This window comes from Canis lupus, chromosome 25 (assembly GCF_048164855.1).
Source record: "Canis lupus baileyi chromosome 25, mCanLup2.hap1, whole genome shotgun sequence".
In the NCBI taxonomy this organism is placed as follows: Eukaryota; Metazoa; Chordata; class Mammalia; order Carnivora; family Canidae; genus Canis; species Canis lupus.
This window is the reverse complement of record NC_132862.1, coordinates 7008927-7031967: the sequence shown is the minus strand read 5'-3', so window position 1 is coordinate 7031967 and position 23041 is coordinate 7008927. Positions and strand designations below refer to the sequence as shown.

The window sequence follows — 23041 nt, the reverse complement described above, 5'->3', positions numbered from 1 at the left end:
CAGGGAGCCTGCTTCTCCCTCTGCCTGTGTCTCTGCCTCTCTTTCTCTGTGTGTTTCTCATGAATAAATAAAATCTTTTAAAAGGAAGAGAGAGGGCAGCCCAGGTGGCTCCGCGGTTTAGCGCCGCCTTCAGCCCCAGGGCCCGATCCTGGAGACCTGGGATCGAGTCCCACGTCAGGCTCCCTGCATGGAGCCTGCTTCTCCCTCTGCCTGTGTCTCTGCCTCTCTCTCTCTCTGTCTCTCATGAATAAATAAATAAAATCTTTTAAAAAAATAAAAAATAAAAGAAAGAGAGACAAGGGACTCATATAGGAAGCAGCAAGCAAGCGTAGTATGGCTGTGGCAGGGTGGGCAGCTAGGATGGGCTTCAGGTGGGGTGCGGAGAGAGTCACAGGAGAAAAGGAGGCAGGTGTCAGGTGGGAGGAGAGGGCCTGGGGCAGCATTACAGTTAGAGGTGAGGGGTAAGGGTCTGGTGACGGGCAGCTGGGAGGCAGAGGGAGCAAGTATGAGGGCTCACTGGTTGACACTTCGGGAGGAGGGGGCATGGCAGGGACACAAGACAGCAGAGTGTTACCTGTAGGGAATGCTGGGGCTACTGGGATGGACTGTTCTCTCTAGGGCTGCCTGCTGTTTCTTAAGAATCACCTCTGCCAGCTTCTGCTTGACCACGCTGCTGGCTACGGCACCTATGGGGGGAGGCGGGCGGGAGGGCGGAGGAGAAAATCCTGAGTGGGCTGGGGGTGGGCGGACGGCGGCCTCCCTGGCACACTGTCTGCCCATTGCCCATCCACCCCTGAAATTCCAGGCAAGAGCCAAGCCTGAGGCCCCACCCCCTTCCTCGAAGCCTCCAGACCCCCCCCCCCCATTCACAAGCAGAGCCCAGCGAGCACAGGGAGGCCCAGGCCTGCGTGGCTCCCACCCCCGCCCCCGCGCGCCCACGCGGCCAGGCCGGGGACACCAGGCCCGGGAGGCCTCCATCCTTACTTCGCTTGCTCTTGTCTTTATTGAGAAGCTGCCGCAGCTCTTGGTCCTGCCGCCCCACCTGCAGCTGGGGCCCCGGCGTGTCCATGGGGAGCTGTGGGCAGGGCCGGCCGCCCAGGGAAGGGGCAAGGAGTTGGAGACTGAGCTGAGGGTCTCGGGAGGCTGGAGGGAGGGCGGGGGGCTGGGGGCTGAGCTCGAGGCCGCCTCGTGTGCGGGGAGCTCTGACTTTACCCTCATGGGCTCCGCTGAGCGCTGCTGCAGGCCTGCGAAGAACAGGTGGTGGTGCAGGCGCTGGGGATGCTGCAGGGCCAACAGCGCGGGCTCGGGCGGGGGCTCCACCGGGGGCCGCTGGCCCACCCGCAGGTCCATGGGCTGGGGCTGAGGGCCTGGCGTGTCTGCACGGGGCCTGGGGAGGCCTACGGGTGCACAGAGAGGGCACGGTGAGGCCCGCTGGGCCACCTGTACGCACGAGGTAGGGGAGTCTGGTTCCCTTTTACAGGTGGAAGGAGGTCATGTAACCACGTGGTCATGTACCATGTTCGGAGGTAGTGCCCGAACGGCGCCTTCTGACTCCGAGCACTGCTTTTCCACTAAACGTGTTGCCTCTCCAGGGCGGGAGCTGGGAGGATACGGTGATGGGCTGCAAGCCCTATGGGGGAACATTCTAGGCCCCGCCATCTCCTTCCCTTCTCCGCTGGAGTGAATATGGCCAGGCCGTCCCCTAATGAACCACGCTCAAAGACAGCCATCCCCCCGGCAAGCAGTCCCCTTTGTTCAGCCTCCAACCCCAGAGGGCCTCAGGGGCTCTCCCAGTGGCCACCCTCCCATACTCAATCCTAGGCCACAGGATGAAGAGAGTTCCTTGGGACACCCGGGTGGCTGAGCAGTTGGGGGTCTGCCTTGGGCTCAGGGCGTGATCCCGGGATCCTGCATCCAGCCCCGCATCAGGCTCCCCACACGGAGCCTGCTCCTCCCTCTGCTTCTGTCTCTGCCTGTGTCTGTGTCTCTCATGAATAAATAAATAAAAACTTTTTAAAAAGAGAGACAGTTCCTTAAACCTACAGCCAGCCCTGGCCCACCACCCTGAGCCTGCACAGCCCTGCACAGCTCACTGCCCCTGTGCCCTGGGGGCCTGCTCCGGGTTCCCTCAAGCTCAGCCGCCTCTTCTCGAGTGTCCTGCACCCACACCCAGGAGTACCTTCCCAAGGCCGTGGGGGCAGGAGCTATTTATAACTAGCCACCAGACCGGGTTCTATGCCCACACAGCCAGCTGGGCAGGCTGGATGGAGCAGCTGGAGATGCTCGGAGGTAGAGTGTCTGCAGGGCCATTATCGTGGAGAAGGGGAAGCAGTGGGGGTGAGAGCAGGTGCCCTAGGACAGAGCACCCAACTGGGGAAACCTTTCCGGAGAGGCCTCCTTCAGCTCATCCAACAACGCTAGGCACCCCCCGTCAGGGCAGCCACAGGCTGCCTCTGCACCCAAGGCTCAGGGCGGCCAGAAGGCACCGTGATGGAGCACCAGCCGGGGAGCCAGAGAACAGTCTCCGGGCCCAATTCAACCGTTACTCCCCGTTACCTTAAATGCAAGCACAGGTGCAGGCACGTCTGCAAAGCCCTTTCACCCTGAAACCCCCATAGGCCCTGGGAGGTGGTTATCGCTACTCCATTACCCCAAATGTGGAAACTGAGGCTCAGCGGAAGGGACCTCTCCAAAGCCGCCAGGCGAGAGGCACAGTGAGCATGGGTTCTGGTCCTGCCAAGGCCAGTGCTCTGCCTCCATTTTCCCATGGACGTTCAGGAAGTCACCACCCCTCATGGGGGGTTCTCACTGGACAAAGGAAGAGGGGTCTGCAGTGGGCTGCTGCTAAGGGGCATCCGTTCTAACATTCTCTGATCGTGAGATAGAGACAAGAGAGGAGCCGCGCAGGGAGGTACCCACACGACTCTCCAGATATCAAGAGGCCAGAGGGGACGGCTGTGCCCCCAGATGAGCCCTGCAGCAGGCGACACACGGCTTCCACGTCCCCACCCCTCGTTCGTGCATCCACCCGGGGAACCCGGATTCTCATTCCACTTGAATCCAGACCTCTGATAACACACTCCCTTAACACACTCCTGCCAGGAAGGATCTTAGATCTCCCACCTAAGGGTCTTAGGTGTCCTGGCTTCCTGGGGTAACTCTCCTGACGATGTAAGAGGGACTTCAGAGACCCCAAAGCAGGCCACAGCACACGGTGCTAGCTGCTTTAGCCTGACACAGAGTGAGAGGCCTCATCCCTCCCTCTGAGCACGGGGCGCCACGGCCTCCAGAGCACAAGGCTGCCAAGAATTTGGGAGGAGCCCCGCTGGCACCCCAGAGAACACAGCTTGGGATCATTTAGCATTTGGGGGTCTCCCCTCCCTGGTGCTAAGCCAGCTTCTCTTTGTCTCCTACATCTGAAGACAGCCCTTCGTCTCTGCCACCAGCTCCTATCCCGTCACAAGCCCACATACCTTTTACTTACCTGTGAGCTTTTACTCCATGACCCACTCCCCACCCCCACCCCCACCCCCCGCCAGCGGGACCGTCCTGGGCACTCGGATTCTACTTTTCTATATCCTACCCTTCCTACCAATCTTCCCTCTTCCCTGCACTCGGCCCACGGCCCCGCGTCCCTCCTGCCTCTGGATTCCAATCCCGCTGGCAGGTCGGTGCCCTGTAAGCCCAGCATGGGCAGGTACCGCAGTTCAGCTCCAAGGGCAGGAACTTGGTTTGTACATTTCTCACTATCCCAGCACCTAGAACAGTACCTGGCACGTGACAAGAACTGAGTAAATACTGGTTGAATCAATGAATCAGTCGCTGTATCCGTCCCCCTCTAAAATGCCCAGGAAGGTGTCCTGGCACAGAGAGGAGGTTCATCAGTGTTTCTTTTTCCAATTTCTTTTCTTTTCTTTTTTCTTTCTTTTTTTTTTTTTTGGTTATTACACGTGTAGGAGGACTACATGACGACAACAGGTGTGAATTTAATATTTCTGTTGTGCCCTCCCTTGGCACTGGTTACATTCTGGGTTCTACTCCGGTTTCCCTTTTTATTGGTGTGTCCTATCTCCCCAACCTTCCTATAAGCTTTTGGACAACCAGGAGTGACGCAAAGAGGGTGCAGGCCTTCGCTTCTCCCTGCCATACCTAACCGTTAGGCGCCAGGCAGCCAGCAGGCCCTCCGTGGACACCGGCAGGGGTTAAAGAGGGGCAGCCGTGAGCCACTCCAGCCCCAGCCCCGCCGGCACGTCCTGAACCAGGCTGCAGCCGAAGTCCCAGCGCAGCCCATCAGCAGAGGAGGCGAGGGGCACGGAGAGAACGAGGGGGAGGGGTCCTTCCCCTCCCACCTGGGCAGCAGGGGGCATTTCCACCTGCGAGGGCTGCCGTGCCCACTTTGCAGGGCCCGGCTGAGGACTGCAGCCAACAGACAAGAAGCAGGCGCCTCGCCCAGAGCCTGATGCGAGGCGGGGGTCTGAGTGTAAACTTCAGCTTCCTACTTGCCTTCCTGTTTCACTGCAGCCAGCAAGGACAAGAAGAGCATCCTGCCTTTCCTTTTCCTGTTGTGCTCCCCAGCAGTGGGACCAGCCAAGACCCAGAGGTGCCCCCTCTTACCCCACTCCTCACCACACCCCCTGCATGGAACCCCGACCTCCCAACCCTCGGACCCATCAGCTGGCTACCCTGCTTCTCTCGCCCCTCAGCTCCTTGCCCTTCCCATGTCCTCTGCAGCCTCATGTGGCACTCCCCACCATGGGCTCCCTCAGGCCCGCCTCTTACCTGTGCCAGGGGACCTGGGGCAGTGGGCACCCGGGCTCACCTGGGTCCCATCTGTAGAGAGAAGAGAGAGGGCATGAAGGGGCTGCAGGGAAGGGGTGGGGAAGGGGTGAGAGGGCCGGGCCAGATGGGCTTCCTGCCCCAGCAAGAGGCCCCACTCCAGCCTCAGCACCCCAAACCCAGCACCCACATCAGAAACTAATCAAAAAGCGAGGACTGCGCCCCATTCTTTTCCTCAAATTCCCATGCCCTATGAAAGCACCTGCCAGCCCTCTCTTCTTTATCCAGCTCACGCAGTGACTCAGGCATCTCGCCTTGCTGCAGCCCAGTCCACCCAACAGTGCCTTCAGCCCTCATAGATGTGCTCAGATACCATCCTTCTAGGGCCCGGGCTCTCATACCCCAAAGGGCAAGAGGAGGGGTGGCCAGAGGTGGGAGAGTGCGGCTGGTGAGGCTACCAGGAGGGGGATGGGGAGAAGCAGGCAGGCCCAGGGAAGGGTAGCCGGGGGCTGCTCAGAGGCTTCCCAGGTGGGAGCAGATAGGAGCAGGTGGGAATGGGGAGCCTTCCACAGTTGGGGAGGGACTGGATCATGGCCTGAAGGTCAAGCCAGAAACAGTGGGAGCTGTGAAGTAGCAGGTCTGGAAGACAGCCAAGGAATCCCTTTCCTCCTGCTGCCCTGTCCCGTGTCCTGCAGCCTCTTGCTCCCATAGATAAGAACCTCTCGGGGCACCTGGGTGGCTCAGTGGTTGAGCGTCTGCCTTTGGCTCAGGTCATGATCCCAGGGTCCTGGGATCAAGTCCCACATCAGGTTCCCCATAGGAAACCTCCTTCTACCTCTGCCTGTGTCTCTGTCTCTCTCATGAATAAATAAATAAAAACTTAAAAAAAGAAGAAAGAAAGAAAGAAAGAAAGAAAGAAAGAAAGAAAGAAAGAAAGAAAGAGAGAGAGAGAGAGAGAGAGAGAGAGAGAAAGAAAGAAAGAAAGAAAGAAAGAAAGAAAGAAAGAAAGAAAGAAAGAAAGAAAGAAAGAACCTCTCAGCCTTTTTTTGAGGGGTGGGGGGATCATCTGAAATAGAAGTCTTTCCTTTTGGAAATGGTCACCTCTCCCAAGCTCATAGGCCGAGACCAGAACCCGCCCCCCTCTTCCCATTCAGAACCCATGAAACCCCATGGTAGGTCGCAAGCCGGCCAGCGGGGGAGGCACGAGGTTGCCCAGCGGCTCACTGGAGTAGGAAGGACAGAGACGAGATCTGAGGTCCCCTGTCCAAGACGGACACCTTTCCCTTCTGCTGTCCCAGCTCAGGGCCGAGGGGACAGGAGTCCAGGAGGCTGGAAGGTCACCTGGAAGTGGCACTTGGTGGACACACAGAAGACCTCCTCCAGCCAGCGCTGGGGCAGAAGGGATACTGTCTGAATAGCAACTGGCAGGTGCTGCTCTTCTGGGTCTGTGTTTAGGGGCAGCCACAGTTCCTCTTCCAGAAGCTGAAGAAAGGAGAACTCCCTGCAGGCAGGCACCGCTGGGGGAGGGGGCAGCTCTAGGCACAGAGAGCCTCCCCCTGGCTGCCCTCAAACACCAGTGCCCAAGCTCCAGATGCTGACGTTTGGTGGGGAAGGACGGCTCCACCTATCCAAACTCTGCGCGCACCAGCCCCCTGGCTTCCTCCGGAAGCTCACCCCGACCTCCCTACTGCGCCCTCCCACAGCACCCACTGTGTCCACCGCCTCAACGCCCCACTAACGATGCTCTCCGTGGGGTCACTCGCCAGCCGTGCCCGTCTGCTCCTAACACCTTGCTGCACACATGCCAGGCTCTACTAGGAATGAGCGACTCAGGTGTCACGGACCTCCCCCCCCCCCACCCAGCTGGGTCCCCTGCCTAGGACGTGGCATGAAGATTTCTCAAGGTTTGTGAGCCCCAAGGAACACTGGTTGGGGGAGGCAGCATCGTCTCCCCGGGGATGTGGGAACCCCCACTCTCGTGGGACCGCCTCTTTCTTCGGCAGGACCTGGTCCCCCAGGAGAGGTGTCTGAACTATGCTCCCATGGGCTGTGTCGGGCCCAGAGTTGGCGCCTCCAGCCACCCCCCCCATTGGGAGTTCTGTCCTATATGCCCTCGGTCCCTGCCTGAGGCTGGTCAGCAGCAACCACGCTGGGGAGCAGAGCCAAGCCCTGCTCCCCTGGTAACCGTGGATTCAGGACACCATGCACTCTCTGGATAGGAGAAAAACTAATGGCCCTGAACTCTGGAGTGTTTATTACTGAGCCCAAAGGGCTGTTTTATGATGATGATCTATGATAGAAACTGTGTTCAGAAAAGCTGGGAGCACGCACGCATGTGTGTGCGCGTGTTGCCAACAGGGGCTGCTTCCAAAAGCAATTCCTGGAAAAAGTTCTGCTTCTCCCCCAACTCCCTGGCTCTGTGCTGACGGCCTTTGAGTTCCGAAGAGCCCAAAGCAACAAAAATAAAACCTCCTGTGTCCCAGAGAAAGGAAACGTATCTCAGGGACCCCAGCTAATGGGTGAACTAAGCCCACAGGGTGAACACCCTGCAGGTGCAGGCTTAGCAATGATTTATCTGGGAGACACTTCTCATTGTCCCCTCTCAGGGTGCTGTTAACCACTACTCTGGGGCCAGAGAGACAAAATCAGGAGTGAATGGACTCATGGGACTAAACACTACCTAGGCCTAGACCCTTCTCTGCATGGCTCCCAGCCAACGTGGAGAGCTCTCCTTTCTGGATTCCTTGGCTGCCCCCTATTTCTACCTTTGGAAGCCACTGTAGTTGGACTGAAGAGGCTGTTTACTTGGCACCGAGGCACCTGGGCCTACCGAGTTATATTCCCAAACTGGCACACCTGACCTCGCACAGAACCAAAGAGCCCCAGAAATACTGCCCCAGTGGGTCCACCCCCGCTCTCAGAAACCCCCAGGGCAGCCGGAAGGGCCCCCTGAACACCTATGCAAGCTGGTCTCCCACTCTTACTTTGTGGGCCTGGGCCTCCCCTACCCCACAGATGTCACTTCACCCCAAGGCACACGCAAGGGGGCTGGAAAGGTGAGCCCAGCCCGCTCACCTGCTCTCCCAGGTGTTTCAGGCCGTCTGTCACGAGGAGGGCTTCCCTGGGAGCACTGCCACCCAGAAGCCCCCTGCCGAGGCCTCTGATGCCTTTTTTGAGGTTGTCCCCACCTTTCTGATCTCCTGATTCACTGAGGCAGAGTAGCAGGAAGGCCTGGGCCCTGGCGGGCAAGGGGAAAGCGGGCAGCGGCAGGAGGCCAGGGCCCGGGTTCAGGGCTGGCTCCCTCCACACCCCCACATCGTGGCTCTGGTTCTGTTTCCCTGACACAAGCAGGACAAAGCTTGACTCTGCATGGGGGCTGGCAGAGAAGATGAAAGCTGGGGGTGAAACGGCTTCAGGAAGATCCAAGAATAAATAAACACGGGAAAGAACATCACGGTTGCCAGGCCCTTCTGACACAGAGTGAGCGCCGAGCATGAAGGAGAGGCTCTTCTCGAAGGAAGGCATTCCTGTCACAGAATCTGAGAACATAAGGAGCTGATGAGGGGGCTTTAGAGCTTATTCGGGCCAACACTCTCACTTCAAGGAGGAGGCAAGAGCTAGGGCACAGTGGCCCAGCAGGTGAGCGGTATAGCCAGGCCAGAGCAGGGCTGGGAAACCCAAGAAGGCCACCCCGAGGGCAGGCACCCAGTACTTGCATGTGAGGTCCCTGCTCCAGGGCCCGAGGAGACGGACATAGGAATGAAATCGGTTCTCACTTTCAAGGAGTTTCACATACAGTCCACAATTTTTTAAAAATTAAAAAATTGGGGGCTCCCTGGGTGGCTCAGCAGTTTAGTGCCTGCCTTTGGCCCAGGGCGTGATGCTGGAGACCCGGGATCGAGTCCTGCATCAGGCTCCTGCATGGAGCCTGCTTCTCCATCTGCCTCTCTCTCTGTGTGTCTATCATGAATAAATAAATAAAATCTTTTTAAAAAAATTAAAAAATAGACTACTTGCAGATACTGCAAAAGGTTCAGAGTCTCAAAAAGTGTTAAAACAAAAACTTTCTCAATCATCCAACTCCCAGGAACCTCCCTAGAATCAGCCCTTTTTTCATAATGGTTTCTTATCTCTCCCTCACCTTCCAGAAATTCTCTTGCTCATTATTAATTCGATTGCTCATTATCTTGGCATTAAGCTGCTTGTTGCTCAGATTTACCTAGAACCCAGGGGGCTGGCTGCAAGCTAGCTAGAAACTCCTGCCACACAAAGTAATGGAATCATGGCTCCACGGCACAGAGGCTTTGAGGTCAGATGGATGTGGGTTCAAACTCTGAATCCCCCAGTGACCGGCAGGGAGAGCCAGGGACTCAAGTGTAACCCGGTCAAGCCTCGGCTGCCCGGCTGGCAAGAAGACTAAGCACTTGGAAGGGGTCATCTGAGATTAGCAACACTGTGTGAAGCGCCCAGCACACGGTAGGTAGGTGGTAGGGGGTCCCTCAGAAGTCATGATTAATACCACTTGTCCCAGAACTTGGCGGTGACCTCCCTTCTGGCAAAAGCATTTCAGCATCTGGTCCCCCCCACCCCACCCTCTCCTCTTCAGTCCATCTTCTGCCCGAGGCATTCCTTGCCCCATCTCTTAGGCCTGGCCTCTCCTCTCCTGAGGGCACTCCCCTCCCTCTCTCTTCCATCTGAACTTTTGTAAACACTCCTGTGGGTCAGGTGTTCTGAGTGCCTTACATTTGCTAAATCATCTAACCCTTGGGACAGGAGGTAGTTAGGAGATTTTTTCTTTAAATCCCTAATATAGAGATCAGTAGACTGAGGCCCAGTAGTACTAAGTAACCTGTCTGAAGTCACAAAAGGTGGAAGTGGCTCAGCTGGGGCTTGGGCAAGGCCCCGGGCTCCAGAATCCATATTCTCGACCACTGCCCCCCACTGTCCCTCCCGGGCACTTCACAGGCCAACAGGTGGGGAGCAAGCACAAGGCCCGGGGCACAGGGAAAGATGGAAAAGCCACCCGGCCCCACAGAGACCAGTACGGGCAGCTGACCCCGGGCCTGGCCTGCTGGAGGTTCGAGAGCAAAAGCTGCCTGTTTTCATCTCAGGGTCCTCATGCGGCCAACCCTGAAGAGTCACTTATGTGGAGCAACTGCTGACTTGGAAGATTCCAAGCAATGATTTCGGACTGCATGTGGGAACAAGGGGCCGGTGACAGGTCGGGGTCCTGGAAGAGCACCCGCTTCACTTTCCCGGGCTCTCCACTGCCTGCTGCACCCTCTCTCTAGAAGCTCCTGAGACTCTCATTGGCATCCCGGAGCTGGCCTGGCTGCTGTAGGCCGAGGGCCCAGCTACCCCTGGGGCACAGGCTTGGCTCACAGGTGGGTGGGCCACCCGCCCAGACGGAGGCCTGGGTCAGTTCCTCTGGGGGTAGCCCGGGCCTTGGAGCCCTGGAGCCCTGGGGGGGGGGGGGGGGGCTGGATGGGAGGCCACCAGCCAGCACTGGGGCGGGGGGACCCTGGGCCCTGGAGCCCTGGGGAGGTAGCTGCGGGGGGAGGCCACAGGTCACTTCTTGGGGAAGAGCCTGGGCCCTGGAGCCCTGGAACCCTGAGGGGGGTGCCTGGATGGGAGGCCCTGGTCAGTCCCCTGGGGTGGGGGAGCCTGGGGCCCTGGAGCCCTGGAGCCCTGGGGGGGGTGGGCCTGGAAGGAAGACCCTAGTCAGTTCCTCCAAGGGGAGCCCGGGCCCTGGAGCCCTGGAGCCCGGGGTGGGGGGGGGGCTGGATGGGAGGCCACCAGCCAGCCCTGGGGGTGGGGAGCCCAGGCCCTGGAGCCCTGGGGGGGCCTGGAGGGGAGGCCACCAGCCGGTCCTGGGGGGGAGCCTGGGCCCTGGAGCCCTGGGGGGGCCTGGAGGGGAGGCCACCAGCCGGTCCTGGGGTGGGGAGCCCGGGCCCTGGAGCCCTGGGGGGGCCTGGAGGGGAGGCCACCAGCCGGTCCTGGGGGGGAGCCTGGGCCCTGGAGCCCTGGGGGGGCCTGGAGGGGAGGCCACCAGCCGGTCCTGGCGGGGAGCCTGGGCCCTGGAGCCCTGGGGGGGCCTGGAGGGGAGGCCACCAGCCGGTCCTGGGGTGGGGAGCCCGGGCCCTGGAGCCCTGGGGGGGCCTGGAGGGGAGGCCACCGCCGCCCCCCCCCGCCCCCCCCGCCCGGCCGCGCGTGCCCCTTTCCCCTGGCCTGGGGCCCTGGGCCCTGGGCCGCCTATTTTTAGCTCCTGACACCTGGGTATTTTGCAGCCGCAGGATGTCCGGTTTGGAGTCTCTTTCTGGGAATCCCACACGCGGCTGTTGTAAACAGCCCCACGCAGCGGCCGGCGGGAGGCGGCTCCCCTCCTGCGGGGCGAGATGAATCAAACAGGAAGCAGCCGTAACCATGGCAGCGGCGCCCGGGCTCCCGGGGGTGGGAAAAGAGCCCTTCCTGGCTCCGGGCCCCTGGCCAGTCCCCCGCCGGCCGGTCCCCGGGCGCCCCCCCCTCCCCCCCCCGGGCCCAGGCGAGCACCGGGAAGCCCTGAGCTCGCGCCCCCGCCCCCGCCCCCGCGGCGCGGCCGGACCCCGACCCGGAGCCGGAGCCCTCGGAGCCCTCGGAGCCCTCGGAGCCCGGTTCCCACTTACCCTCACTGCCCTGCGCCCGGGGCTCCAACCCCGGAGATAGGAAGTTCGCCCTGATACCTAACCACCATCTCTCCGATCACAAGCAAGACGACCTGAGCAGCCAAGGTGGGGGCCCCATCTGCAAGGTGGGGAGAGGGGGGAGGCTCCTGGGCCTCGGCCCTGCCCTCCCCCAGGCCCCGCTGCCCGCTTAGACCAGCTGCTCCCTCTGAGCCGCCAGCCCCAGACAGTCTTTCTCAAGGGCCAGCGCTTGCCCCAACAGGAAGCACGGTCCCCGCCCCGGGGCTGCTCTCAGGGCCGCTCCTTCTCCCCTCCAAGCTCTCCTGTTCCTTCCCTCAGCTTGGGGGGGCCCCTCCTCGGCCGGGCCACATCTTGTCCCCTGCGCCCACCGGCTCCGCCTCTGCCACCTGCCCGGGAGCCAGGAGTCAGGCCTTCCTTGGCTGCTCCCTCCAGTGCCACCCAGGAGGCCCCTCAGTCCGCGCCAGAGGCTGCCCCGGGGGGGGCCCCGAAATCATGAGATTAATAATGATCCTTATTATTATCTTATTCTAATTGCTAATGAATGAGATTAGCAACGATCCATAGCCACGTCCTGAATGCCCACTGCGCGCCGGTTACCGCTGGGTGACACCTGACCTGCACTGTGTCCCGGTTGGTCCTCACTAAAACCCCCGTCTGGAAGTGGAAGGTACCGTTAGTAGCCTCCTCTCACAAAGGGGAAACTGAGGTGCAGCATTTTTAAGGAAATTGCGGAGGCTGCACAGCTCTGTGGGTGGGCTTCTGGGGCTCCAGAACCTAAGCTCCTAATCCTGGGGCTGCGGATGCACAAGTGCACCCACCTCCCCAGGTGGGGAGTGAGGCCAGCGGGGGGCCAGGGGCCACAGCGGATCGGGGCATCCGAAGGCCCCGGCGGGACTCCCACAGTGTGCTACTCTTCCACCCAGAAAACAGCGCCTGCAACAAAAATAAAAACCGAGATAGTCATCTCTGCCTGGGCCCTTCAGATGCCTTTTGTCTCCAGGAGGCACTCCCAAACCCGTCTTCACTTCCTTTTGCATCTTATGTTTTCCCTGTTTTGTTAAATGTACATGTTACCGTTTTATTGTTTCCTGTAAGCAAGCGGCCTCCAGCAGGACGGAACCGAACAAGCCAACCTCCCAGGGCTGCCATGGAGGATCAAACGCTGCGTGAAAGCACTCTGGAAGCTGTCAAGCACTGTAGAAAACGCAGGTTGCATAACCAGAGCAAGTCACCCGTGGAGCGGCTACTTGGGAGTGAATTCCCTCGGGAGAAGAAGCTTGCTCTCCCTCCCTCTCTCTCTCCACCTCCCCCCTCCTTCCAGGCCTCAGACACACAGGCAGGCCCGGAGCAGGTGGAGAGATGGAGGCCCCCACCGGTGCAGAACAGAGCACCCTCCTTTAGGACGGACTCCTGGGGACTGGGAACACAGCCAAAGGCCATCAGTGCCCTTGGACCTGGGGCAGGGGAAGGCAGAGGCCATCACAGAGGCCGGGGCCTGCTCCAGGGCCTGGGGGCGTCGCAGATAGAGGAGTCCCTGAATAGCAATAAGCTATGAATGCTGGCACTCACAGGATGCCACATTAATATTAATGACAGTAAGTGCCCAGAGATCCCCATCCCAGTTGCGCCTGGGTATCCCCCTTGTTTGGCCTATTCCTTTTTGGAAGATGGCAGAGGTCTACTATCAGGGCGATTTCCCCGGCGACACGATTCCCTTCTGCAGCCAGGGTTCTGCGGCTGCCCTTGGGACTCGGTGGGCCAGAGTTTTTCCAGACCACAAAATCCAGCCAGGGTGCTTATACAGCCTTCAGGGAACTCAGTAAACAGATGCGTGGTCCTGGGTACTGATCTGGACAAACCAGCTGGGAAGGACAATTTCTGGCCAACTGGGAATTGGATGAGATGAAAATGTACGATCGTGGGAGGTGGAGATCACTGAAAAGGCAGCATGTGCAGTGTCTTCGCATTTTTGTAGGAAATATGACATATAAGGGCAGGCCAGGGAACAGGGAGGTGTGAAGAGGTATTGTGGCAGTGGTCTCTGACCGCTGGGGCTGGAATGTTTCTCAGTTTTTAAATTTTCGCTTGTCTGTGTAGTCCAATCATCTACAATGCACAAGACCTACATCTATAATAATAATAATAATAATAATAAACAAAATATAGGGACGCCTGGGTGGCTCAGCGGTTGAGTGTCTGCCTTCAGCTCAGGGCGTTATCCCGGGGTCCAGGATCAAGTTCCACAACAGGCTTCCTGTGAGCCCGCTTCTCCCTCTGCCTATGTCTCTGTCTCTCTCTGTGTGTCTCTCATGAATAAATAAATAAAATCTTAAAAGGAAAACTGAATATATATGTATACACACACACACACACACACAGATAAAGATGTCACAATGGGTAGTGAAGTCAAGGCTCAACTTCTGGTTCCCATGGGAGCTAGGACAACAGGCTTTCCTGGACTCCATGCATTATATGCTCCGGCCCTCCCTGCGTTTGAGGTTCTGTATTATTTACAATCTAGTGTCCCCTGCCTCTCCTGAACCACACAGAGGGGCTAGCTCAGGGCCGGGCACCATGTCAGGTCTTACTTAATGAATGCCTGTAGGCTGAATAATGATCATTTCCTGAAAGAAATGCCTCCTGCCTCTTCCAGGGCCACAGTGCTGGGAATACTCACTGCTGACATCACTGAACTTCCCATCCCTCCTCTGCTTCATGCTCCTCTTAAGAGCTGCCAGGGAGGGGCGAAAATAAAGGTCACTCCAGCAGATGCTGGCAAGGTATTCGACATAGGGCCATCAGGGCGGTCCCATCCCAGACCCTCCCCAGTGCCAGCTGGCCCGGAGGCCCTTGGGTCCTCCTGCATCCTGCCTCGCTGGAGGAGCCGGGGCGGGGGGGGGGGGGGGGGGGGGGGGCGGTGCAGTGAAAGAGAGAAGGGGTCCACCCTGTGACTTCTGGCTACGGACTCCCACTATTCCAGGCCCTCATGGGTGGAGGAATCTGGAACAGTGATTTTGGCCTGGTTTTCTTCTGTGAACTGGGGCTGGGCCCAGTTTCTGTTCTTCGTGTCTTTAACATTCCCTATCCCTGACCTTCAAAAAATATGAACAATAACATCAATAATGATGAATACTCTGTGTGCACTGGCTTCATACCGGGCATGACTCCGACATTATGTACTTTAATCTTGACAGCAACTCCATGAGGTTGAAACTATTATTATCTTCACCATACAGAGATGGAGAAACTGAGGCAAACACAGCCAGCCACGTGCCCAAGGTTGTCTGCAGGAGAACGAGGGACTAGCAGAAGCTAGAAGGGGCATCCCATTCCTCCCTCTGTGTCCTTACTGGAAGGCTCCGGTGCCAGGCCTTGCAACGGGCACAGAAGGATCCAAGGGCAGTAATTCACATCTGTAGGGGGCCTCGGAGCCTACCATGCGTTTGCATACGCATCGCATCGGAGGAAACTCCCACTTGAAGACTCAGGGCCCTGTGCAGCTCGGCACAAGGGTCCCCGGCCATTGGGAACCAAGCCCATTGGGAACCAAGCCGCGTCTTTGGTCTCAGGAGGGGTTCATGTCTTCCCCTAGATCCTACAATCCGCCTGGCCCATCTCTGAAGATGGTTCTGCAGGCCGGGAAGGGAGACGCAGGTCCTCTAGAACCAGGGAGATGAGGCCTGCGCTCAGCCCCTCGCCCCGGTGGGGGTGGGGGTGGGGGTGCTGTGCCAGCACCTCCTCGGGCGTCTCCACCGTGACTCACTCCTGGGACCCAGGGGAAACACAGCCCTGCTGCTGCGGGCAAACATTGCCTGCCTCCCGCCCCGCCTCCAGCTCCCCGCCTCCACATTTGCTAACCGAAACCGGGCTGCTGCTATTTTTAACCCTCCAGCTCCCCCTGGCCTGGGGCTCCCCCCTTCACCCCACCCCCACCCCCTGCCCCAACCGGGTGCCACCAGCCCGTCATTCTGAGAGCAGTTCTCTAACCTGAACGCCCCGGCGGGTGCAGCGGATGCCCGGGCAGGTTTGTGGGGCAAGCAAAACAAGACGGTTACAGCCCAGTTGCCGAATTCCCCCACCCCGGACTCTTTCCGAACCTGTGGCTCTCCCAGCCGCCCCGCCTTTCCCAGCCTTCCTGGGAGCTGGGGGAGGCAGGAATGAGACTTCCTGGGAGTGAGGGCAGAAGCCCCAGGTGGGCTCCTGGGAATGGGCTGTGCAGGAGCTGAGCTGCACTCCCGAGCAGGAATGGGGGACCCCTCGTGCTTCCCTGTGCTTCACAGAGGCTCTCCCTGAAGGCCCGAGGGCTCGGGCTACCAGGGTTTCCAATCCCTGCAGGCAACATGGGGGAAAAAAGGAAGTGGGGAGGAGCATGGTGGGGATGGTGAGTTTAGCCCTGTGCCCTCCTTACTAAAAGTCCCCTCCCCATCCTGCTGTGGAGGTTCTGGAGGTTAAGCTTGGGAGTGAAGGCCTGGGAGGCAGCGAGGCCAGGGGGCTTGGGCACTGAGCAGTCTAAAGGAGGCCCAGGGTAGAGTGCCAACTGAGGCAGTGGGGTGGGAAGGGGTTGGGCAGAGGGCTCTCCTCTTACCTGGGGGCTCCTCTGCTGCTCAGGTCTCTAAGGGCTCAGGTCTCTAAGGAACAGCTTCCAGCTCCCTGCAGCCTCAGCTCTCAGTCCCCCAGGTAAAACCCTCTCCCTTTGTGGCAGGAAGAGGTTGCAGATGAGAGGGTCTGAGGGCTTCTTGCCCCCATGTTAGCCTCCTGAGAGGGGGAAGGGGTAGGACTTCAGGGGAGCTAGCTGATGTCTGTGCCCTGGGCTGAGAGAGTCTCACCCACTTTGGGGAGCAGATTCCAAGGACCCAGGAGAGGCTCTGGGGACACCCGGTCAAGGGACTCCTTCACGCCTTCTCTCCTGTCCGGACCCCTGATCCGGCCAGCCACGGCCCTCTCCTCTGCTGTGTCTTCTCTGGCTCCTGCCCTGGATCTCTCTGGTCTGTTGTCTCTTCCAGGGCCAGGTCCTCTCTAAGTCTCAACCCTCTCCACAGTGATTCCAGAGCCAGGCAAATAAATCTCAGTGGCTACCGAGGCAGCCAGGCTAGACCCAGAGAGGAGGGACTTGGCACGGGAGTTCCCAGGTGGGGAGATGGGGAGGAAGGGGATGAGGTGGGAGGAAGGTGAGGCTGGAGCGTCAGGAATGGGGTGGTGCTTGAGAGCTCCTGGGGTGAGGCCCGGCCTTTCCCCACTCCCTAACATGTGTCTGGTGCCTGCAGAAGGCCCTGGACTCACCCAGGCTGGAAGGAAAAGGCCCCTGCTACTCGGAGCAATGGAGCAGCCTGGATTTCAGCCCTGTCCAGCTGCCCCTCCTCTTCTCCCCCTCGGCCAAACTCTGGGGGCTACTTGGGGAGCAGAGACCCTGCTGCCTGCCAGGGCAGGAAACAGGCCTTGTCCTCGGCCAGTGCTCCACCCAGGTCCCCTACCTGGATCCAGGCAGCTCCCAGGCACACTCAGAGGCTCTGAGGGCTCGCTTTTGGTCTGGACAGGTGACAGAAGGCATCAGTGTCACCCTCTCAAGCAGGCCTCTCCTGGCCACCCTACCTCAGGGTGTCCCACCTTGCTATCCTCTATTGCTGCACCCAGTTCATTTCCTCTTTAGGGCTTATCACAATGTATAACTAGATACATACACTCATTTCTTTCCTGGCCTCAAGTGGAAGTTCCCTGAGGTCAGACGTTCTGCCTTTGTGTTCAGTGCATATCTGTGCCCGGTACCTGGCACCCAGCAGGGCCAGGAAGCCTCCACTGGATAAAAAAATAGCTGAATGATGGGCTCGGTAGATGGGGCCGCCTGGCTGCCAACAGCACCTTTGCAGTAGATGCTCGACAGTTCCAGGATTTCCTCAGGGAGGAGAAAGCAGGATGTAACAGGAAGAGCAAGGTCAGGAAGGCTGGCACCCCCCGAGGAAAGGTCAAGGCCCAGTCAGTAACCAACCATCCCCATCTGGCCCACTGCATCATGCCGAGTGTGGACCTGTGCACGTGTGCACCCAGAGCGGATGCGTGGGTAAGTCCTGGACCGGTCTTGGAAGACTTGAGTTTCGTCCCAGATCTTCCTCTTTATGGCCCCGTGTCCTTGGACAAACCACAAAGCCTTATGGGTCTCAGTCTTCTCAGAAAGAAAAAAAAAACGACAAGGACGGTCCCCCGTTGGGTCCTCAAACGCAGCTCTGCGCCAGAATCACCCGAAGCACGTGCTATAATCCAGATTCCTAGGCCCCAACCCTGCAGATTCTAGGTTGGTCTGGAATGGGGCCTAAGGCTCTTTGTTTTTCACACACTCCCAGGTGACTGAAGCAAATGGTTCAAGAACTGGCGCTTGAGGACCGCGGATGAGATCGTGCTTTTCAGCAAACAGCTGGACTTCTATTAAAAAGCCACGCTTACCCAGGTAGACATTCCCCCAAAACAGGTCCACGTATCCCACACAGAGCAATAAACTGCAAAGGTGCACAACCACACGGCTGGCATACATCTGCACTACACGTGTGCCCACTCCCCAAACACCCAGTACGGAGCCACCACACGGATCACCTGGAACTGCCCGGGGGCACACAGACAGACCCCCCACCACAAACCCGGTGCGCGCACACACCCAGCACATGCTGACCCACACTAAACAGACGCTCTCCTGAATTTATTTTGCCTCTGGGAACTGGTCCAGGACCAAAGGAGCTATGCTCTGCTGATGAAAACATCCCTCCCGCCTCTGCCACCCCCACTCCTACCCCTTGCCCCAGGCAGCAGGCTGTCTGCCTCCCCCTGGTAGAAGGAGGGCTGCTGGAGGAGCACAGCGGAGAGATGGAATGAGGGGAGGTACAGAGTCCTCCCCAAAATCCAGCAGCCCCTCCTCTTCTTCTGCTCCCCCCAACCCAGGAGATGCAAAGGGGCCTACGCCCAGGCACCCCCATTGGTGCTCACTCAAACCACTCGCCCAGATTCCCAGGCCCTGGTCCTCGGGAGCCAGAAGGGCTAGGGAGGTGGCTCGATCTAGGGACTCCTCCTAATACTCAGGCTTCTAAGGAAAGGGCTGTCTGGGGGCACCTTCCTGCAGCCCAAAGGCCCGGGTCCCCGGGGAAGGTTACCACAGAAACAGGGGGGAAATATCACAGGGAAACACAATAGCCGGCAGGGTCACCTGCTGACCAGGCTTCCTGCTGTGTTGCCCACCGCTACCCCCCCCAACACACACACACACACACACACACACACACACACACACACCATCTCACGGCCCTCATGGCCTCCTCCTCTGGCCTCAGCTTGGGCCTCCTCACCATTGCTCTCCTTCCTGCCTCCCCTGGGCTGGGGGAAGCAGCCTTAGACAGAAAGTGCCCCTCTATGGTTCTCAACAACATCAGGGATGGCCCAGAGCTGAGCCCCCCACTCCTAATCCTACCAACGCCCCCACCACAGGAAATCAAAGCTTCCTGCCCCAGAGGAAGTGCCCCATCTAGTGAACAAATCCAACATACACAAATGCACAGTCCTGGACAGATGCCCCCCCACCCCCAACCCAAGCTCCCAGGCCTTACTCTGGCCCTGCTTCTAGCAATACCTCACGTCACTGCACGCCCCAGTCTTACGTCTGGCCAGGGCCAAGGTGTGACAGGTGGGCATGGGCAGGACCTGAGCCAGGCCAGGGAAGGGGAAGGCCAGGGGAATGGGCACCAACAGAGTTAGAGGGTCTGGTTCCAGGCCCACTCGGCCTACATTCCCTGGCTGGGTGACCCTGGGCCTTGCATTAGCTCATCTTCTCTCAGGCCCCCGCCAACTTCAAGATTCCCAGCTGTTAATGAAAGGCCAGGAGAAAGAGAAAGAGGAGGTTGGGGCTGCACCAGCTTCTGCCTTCCAGGGCCTTGGGCTGGGCAAGCAGGCCTACAACTACAGGAGGGGCCCCACTCCCCACCCCATCACACAGGAGTTCATCACTCCCAAGGGTTGTAAATGAGGACGGAGGAGAGGACGGAGAAAGAAAGGGTTCCAACTCCCATTCCAAGGATGAAAGCTGGGGTCCGTCCATCATCCCTGAAGGAAGCTGGAGGCAGTCCAAGGGCCCCCCACACTGGACGCCGGTCCATTTCTTTCGAGCCAACCTCTCTTCCTCTGGGAAGCGCACCTGAAATGTTGTCCCCATTTTATGGATGGGGAAACTGAGCTTCAGTGTCAAAGCAGAGCGACCAGTCTAGATTCTGGGGATGATCGATGCAAGACCCGAACGCAAACTTGCCAGCTTCAGGATCCCAGCTTAAGACCAAGTGGCCAGAGAGACACCTGCCCAGGGGCTGAGCCTGAGAACACAGAGGCCTCAGGAGAACACTGCCCCGGGGCTGTTCTAGAAGTAACACCAAGAGGCAGCTCTGAGCCTGTTCCTACCCAGCATGAGGAACATCAGGGGACGAACGGCAGGGAAGGAGTCGCAACCGGTCCAGACCTGGTTCCAGTCTAGGTTCGCTGGGCACAACACAGCGGGATTGCTTTGTGCCTTAGTTTCCCTCTAAAGGGACTACAGAGAAGAAGAAAATTACTTATAAACTGAGGTGCGCAGAGGGCACACAGAGAGTGAGGGGGGTGAGCTGACAAGCAACGAGGAGCTAAGGGTGGCTTGCAGAAGCCAGAGACGGAGCCGGCGCAGTACAAGAGGGCTGGCATGAGGAGTGGGGAGAGAAGTGTGCGGGCAGCCAAGCCACTTTAGGGACCCGGCCTATGGGGTCCTTGTTGGGGAGATGTGGGCTGCCAAAGCACCCCATTAGGGGGTAGGGAACTGAGCCACAGTCTCCTTTCTTTCAGCCCAGGGGCTGGGCAGTGGTCTTGAGGAAGGTCCCCATGGGTCCTGCTGCAAGTCCCGATCGGGCTGATGAGTCCAGACCCTGAGTCCCCAGCAGGGCCGCTGAGGGCCAATGCCTCATTCTCCACCTAAAAGCTGGCAGGCAGGGCTGGGCCTCAAGCAGATGTTGAATCTGGGTGTGGGGAGGGATGGGCAGCGGCAAGGCAGCCAGTGTCCAGCTGCAGCAGGAGGCCTGTGTGCGCAGGACGCCAGCAGGGACGAGGGAACGGCCAGGACTCGGGGGTGGGGAGGAGCGGCCGTGGCTGGCGAGGTCACATCCCACCGGGCAGTCAGAGAGGAGGACGTGGGGCTGGGGGGCTGGGGGGCCCGGGGGACCCCCCCCCCCGCAAGCTCAGAGGGCTCCCTCCTACCACAGGCCTAGAACTCGGGGCGGCAGAGCCCAGCCGCGCTGCCACACTCGCCCCCTGCTCACACCCCCCCTCCCCGGTGCCGCCAGACCCCAGGCCTGGGGGCGCGCATCCCGTCCCCCTCCCGCGCCGCTGCCCGCACCTCAGCAGTCGCTTGGGCACAGGTGTCTCTTCGTCCCAGGGGTGAGCCAGGGTGGGGGCGGAACTCGGCAAACCTCCGGGGCCTCCGGGAGAGCGGTCCCGACCCCCCCACCCCCCCGGGGAGGGGTGGGCGCTCGGCCCTCCCGGGACCCGCGGGATGGGGGCGCTGATGTCCAGCGCCCCGAGCGCGCCCCGACTCCCTGGGTCCTGCCCTTTGCCCTCGCGCTCCCAAACCTTCCGCCCCGAGCACCGCCCCCTCCCGGGGCCGCGGCGCCGTCCCTCCCTGCCCGGGGCCGCCGCGCGCTGCTCCCCGGCCGCGGGGGTGACGGGGCGCCCGGCCTGCGCGCCCGCGGCCCGGGGCCTCCGGCTCCCGCCCTCGGGCCTGGCGCTGCCCCGGGGCGGGCGGATGTGGGCGCCCCGCGGGAGGCCCGAGCCCTGCGGCCCCGGAACCAGCCCCGGCCGGGGGCCTGCACCGAGCCCCGCGGAGCCGGGGCGGGGCGGGCGCGGCCGGGGGCGCGGGGGGGGGGCGCTGCGGGCCCGCGGAGCCGAGCGGAGCCGCAGCGGAGCCGGAGCCGGAGCCGAGCGGAGCCGAGCGGAGCCCGCCGGGTGCCGCGCGCAGGGCGGGGCGGGGCGGGCGCGGCGGGGGGCGGCCGCCCGGTACTCACCCGCGCCGGGGCTGTGCATCCAGGGGCCGGGGCCCTCAGAGCGGGGGGCTCATGGCGGGGCGGGGGGCTGGGGCGCCGGCCTCACATCCCCCCCGGCCGCCGGCGGCTGCAGAGCGACTGAGAGACGGCGAGAGGAAGGGAGGGGGCCGGGAGGGGGAGGGCCCTGGCAGCCCGGCCGGCAGGGTAGGATGACAATGGAAGGAAATGCTTTATCTGAGCCTGCGAGCGGGCCAAGGGGGAGGGGAGGGAGGGGGCCGGCGCTCGCGGCCGGGGACGCACCGCCGCACAGCACACCCCGGCCGGCGAGGCGCGCGGGCGGCCGCCGACACTCCCCGCGCGGCCCGGGACGCAGCGCCGAGCCCGGATCGCGGGACGCGGCCGCCCAGCCCGAGGCCGCCCCGCCCGAGGCCGCCCAGCCCGAGGCCGCCCAGCCCGAGGCGCGGCGCGCAGACCCGCGCGCAATTCCCGGAAACCCCGCTACCTGGGCGCACGCAGCCCTGCACACGCGGCGTCCGCGAGCGCACAGCCCCCTTGCACGGGGGCGCAGTCGGCCGCACCGACAGCTTCCGACTGCGTGCACGCACGGCCCGGCGGCGCAGCTGCACACGGGCCCCCGGCACGCTCGTGGGGGCCCCCGCACCCCGACCCGCCGCGCCCCGGGCGAGGACTCCCGCACCGACACCCCCGGCCCCCGCACCCCCCTCCCCGACGCGACTTGCCTGAGGAAAGTTCCAGGATCTGATTTGAATCACTGCCCACCCCCCCACCCCACACCCCCCCCCCGCCCCACGCCTGCTGAGGGGGAACAGAAGGGTCCAGCCTGTTCCTATTAAAAGAAAAAGGGGGTGGGGGTGGTGCCGATTTTGAAAGTTTGCTTTTTTTAAAGAAATTTCTCAAGGGATTTCCTTCCCTCCTCTCTCCTCTTCCTCTCTTCCTCCCCATTCCTCTCTCCCCCCACAACCCTCCCCCCTGCTTTCCCCCTCCCGGTCCCTATGAGTCAAACTTCAGCAATGTGCCCAGTGTCTCCCAGTGCATTACAGCGGATCACAGAAATGTTCCAGTCTGTGAGTCGGAATGCAGCCGCCTCCAGCCCTCCCTCAGCTAATAAACTCGGCTCCGGGCCGGCCTCGCGCAGCAGTGCTCTCGGCCCCCCTCCCTCTTTAGGGGGCCAGAAGGTCAGACGCGGGGGTCAGGGGCCGAGGACCTCACCACTGTGCTTCCCGGCCTGGCCTGTCGGCCCCGTGGCCTCTGGCAAGCTGCTGGGTGGGAGATGGAGGGGCTGGCTCCGGGAAGGGGGAGGGCCACAGCCCCAAGCCCTAGGCTCTTCTGCCCTGGGAGGCGTCGCCTCCGGAAGGCTGGATGCGGCTTCCCTCCGACTTCCTACCCAGCCTGCCTCCCTCTGTCCTAGGGACCCCAAGAGTCTCACCATTCTAGAAGGAGAAACTGAGGTAGAGCCAGAGGCAGAGCCATGCCACCTGGGAGGCAAGAGTCCGCAGCGGCCTAGGAGGGCTTGGCTTGGCCATGGCAAGGCCCAGC

The 23041-nt window shown here is 60.7% G+C and overlaps 1 protein-coding gene and 2 long non-coding RNA genes across 14 annotated transcripts in view; 2 read left to right on the top strand and 1 right to left on the bottom strand.

The window, feature by feature from the left end:
- The window catches only part of HDAC7 (histone deacetylase 7), a 38494-nt gene extending 16252 nt beyond the window's left edge, over window positions 1-22242 (bottom strand). The window contains exons 1-5 of one of the 10 annotated variants that reach the window (XM_072798201.1): window positions 22225-22242; window positions 4780-4830; window positions 1213-1397; window positions 985-1075; window positions 575-686 (exon numbers count right to left, since the gene is read on the bottom strand). In XM_072798201.1, the coding sequence (XP_072654302.1) occupies window positions 575-686; window positions 985-1075; window positions 1213-1350 (341 nt within the window). In that variant the 5' untranslated portion in view covers window positions 1351-1397; window positions 4780-4830; window positions 22225-22242. Of the gene's footprint in view, window positions 1-574; window positions 687-984; window positions 1076-1212; window positions 1398-4779; window positions 4831-6117; window positions 6143-11048; window positions 11140-11438; window positions 11769-12530; window positions 12672-19880; window positions 19912-20841; window positions 20974-21505; window positions 21657-21986; window positions 22007-22224 lie in introns of those variants that run through there. The other 9 variants (XM_072798199.1, XM_072798192.1, XM_072798194.1 and 6 more) reach the window with 9 other exon arrangements.
- Window positions 8181-13797, top strand: LOC140617199 (uncharacterized). 3 transcript variants are annotated; one of them, XR_012017402.1, is made up of 5 exons: window positions 8181-9749; window positions 9888-10160; window positions 11064-11543; window positions 12008-12123; window positions 12552-13797. It is a non-coding gene; the product is annotated as an uncharacterized lncRNA (long non-coding RNA). The 3 variants fall into 3 exon arrangements; XR_012017401.1 differs by having other exon boundaries at window positions 8181-10160; XR_012017403.1 differs by having other exon boundaries at window positions 8181-10193.
- On the top strand, window positions 13889-18093 carry LOC140617200 (uncharacterized). Its single transcript, XR_012017404.1, has 3 exons — window positions 13889-13954; window positions 14110-14236; window positions 17792-18093. It is a non-coding gene; the product is annotated as an uncharacterized lncRNA (long non-coding RNA).
- Window positions 22243-23041: the final 799 nt, after the last annotated feature.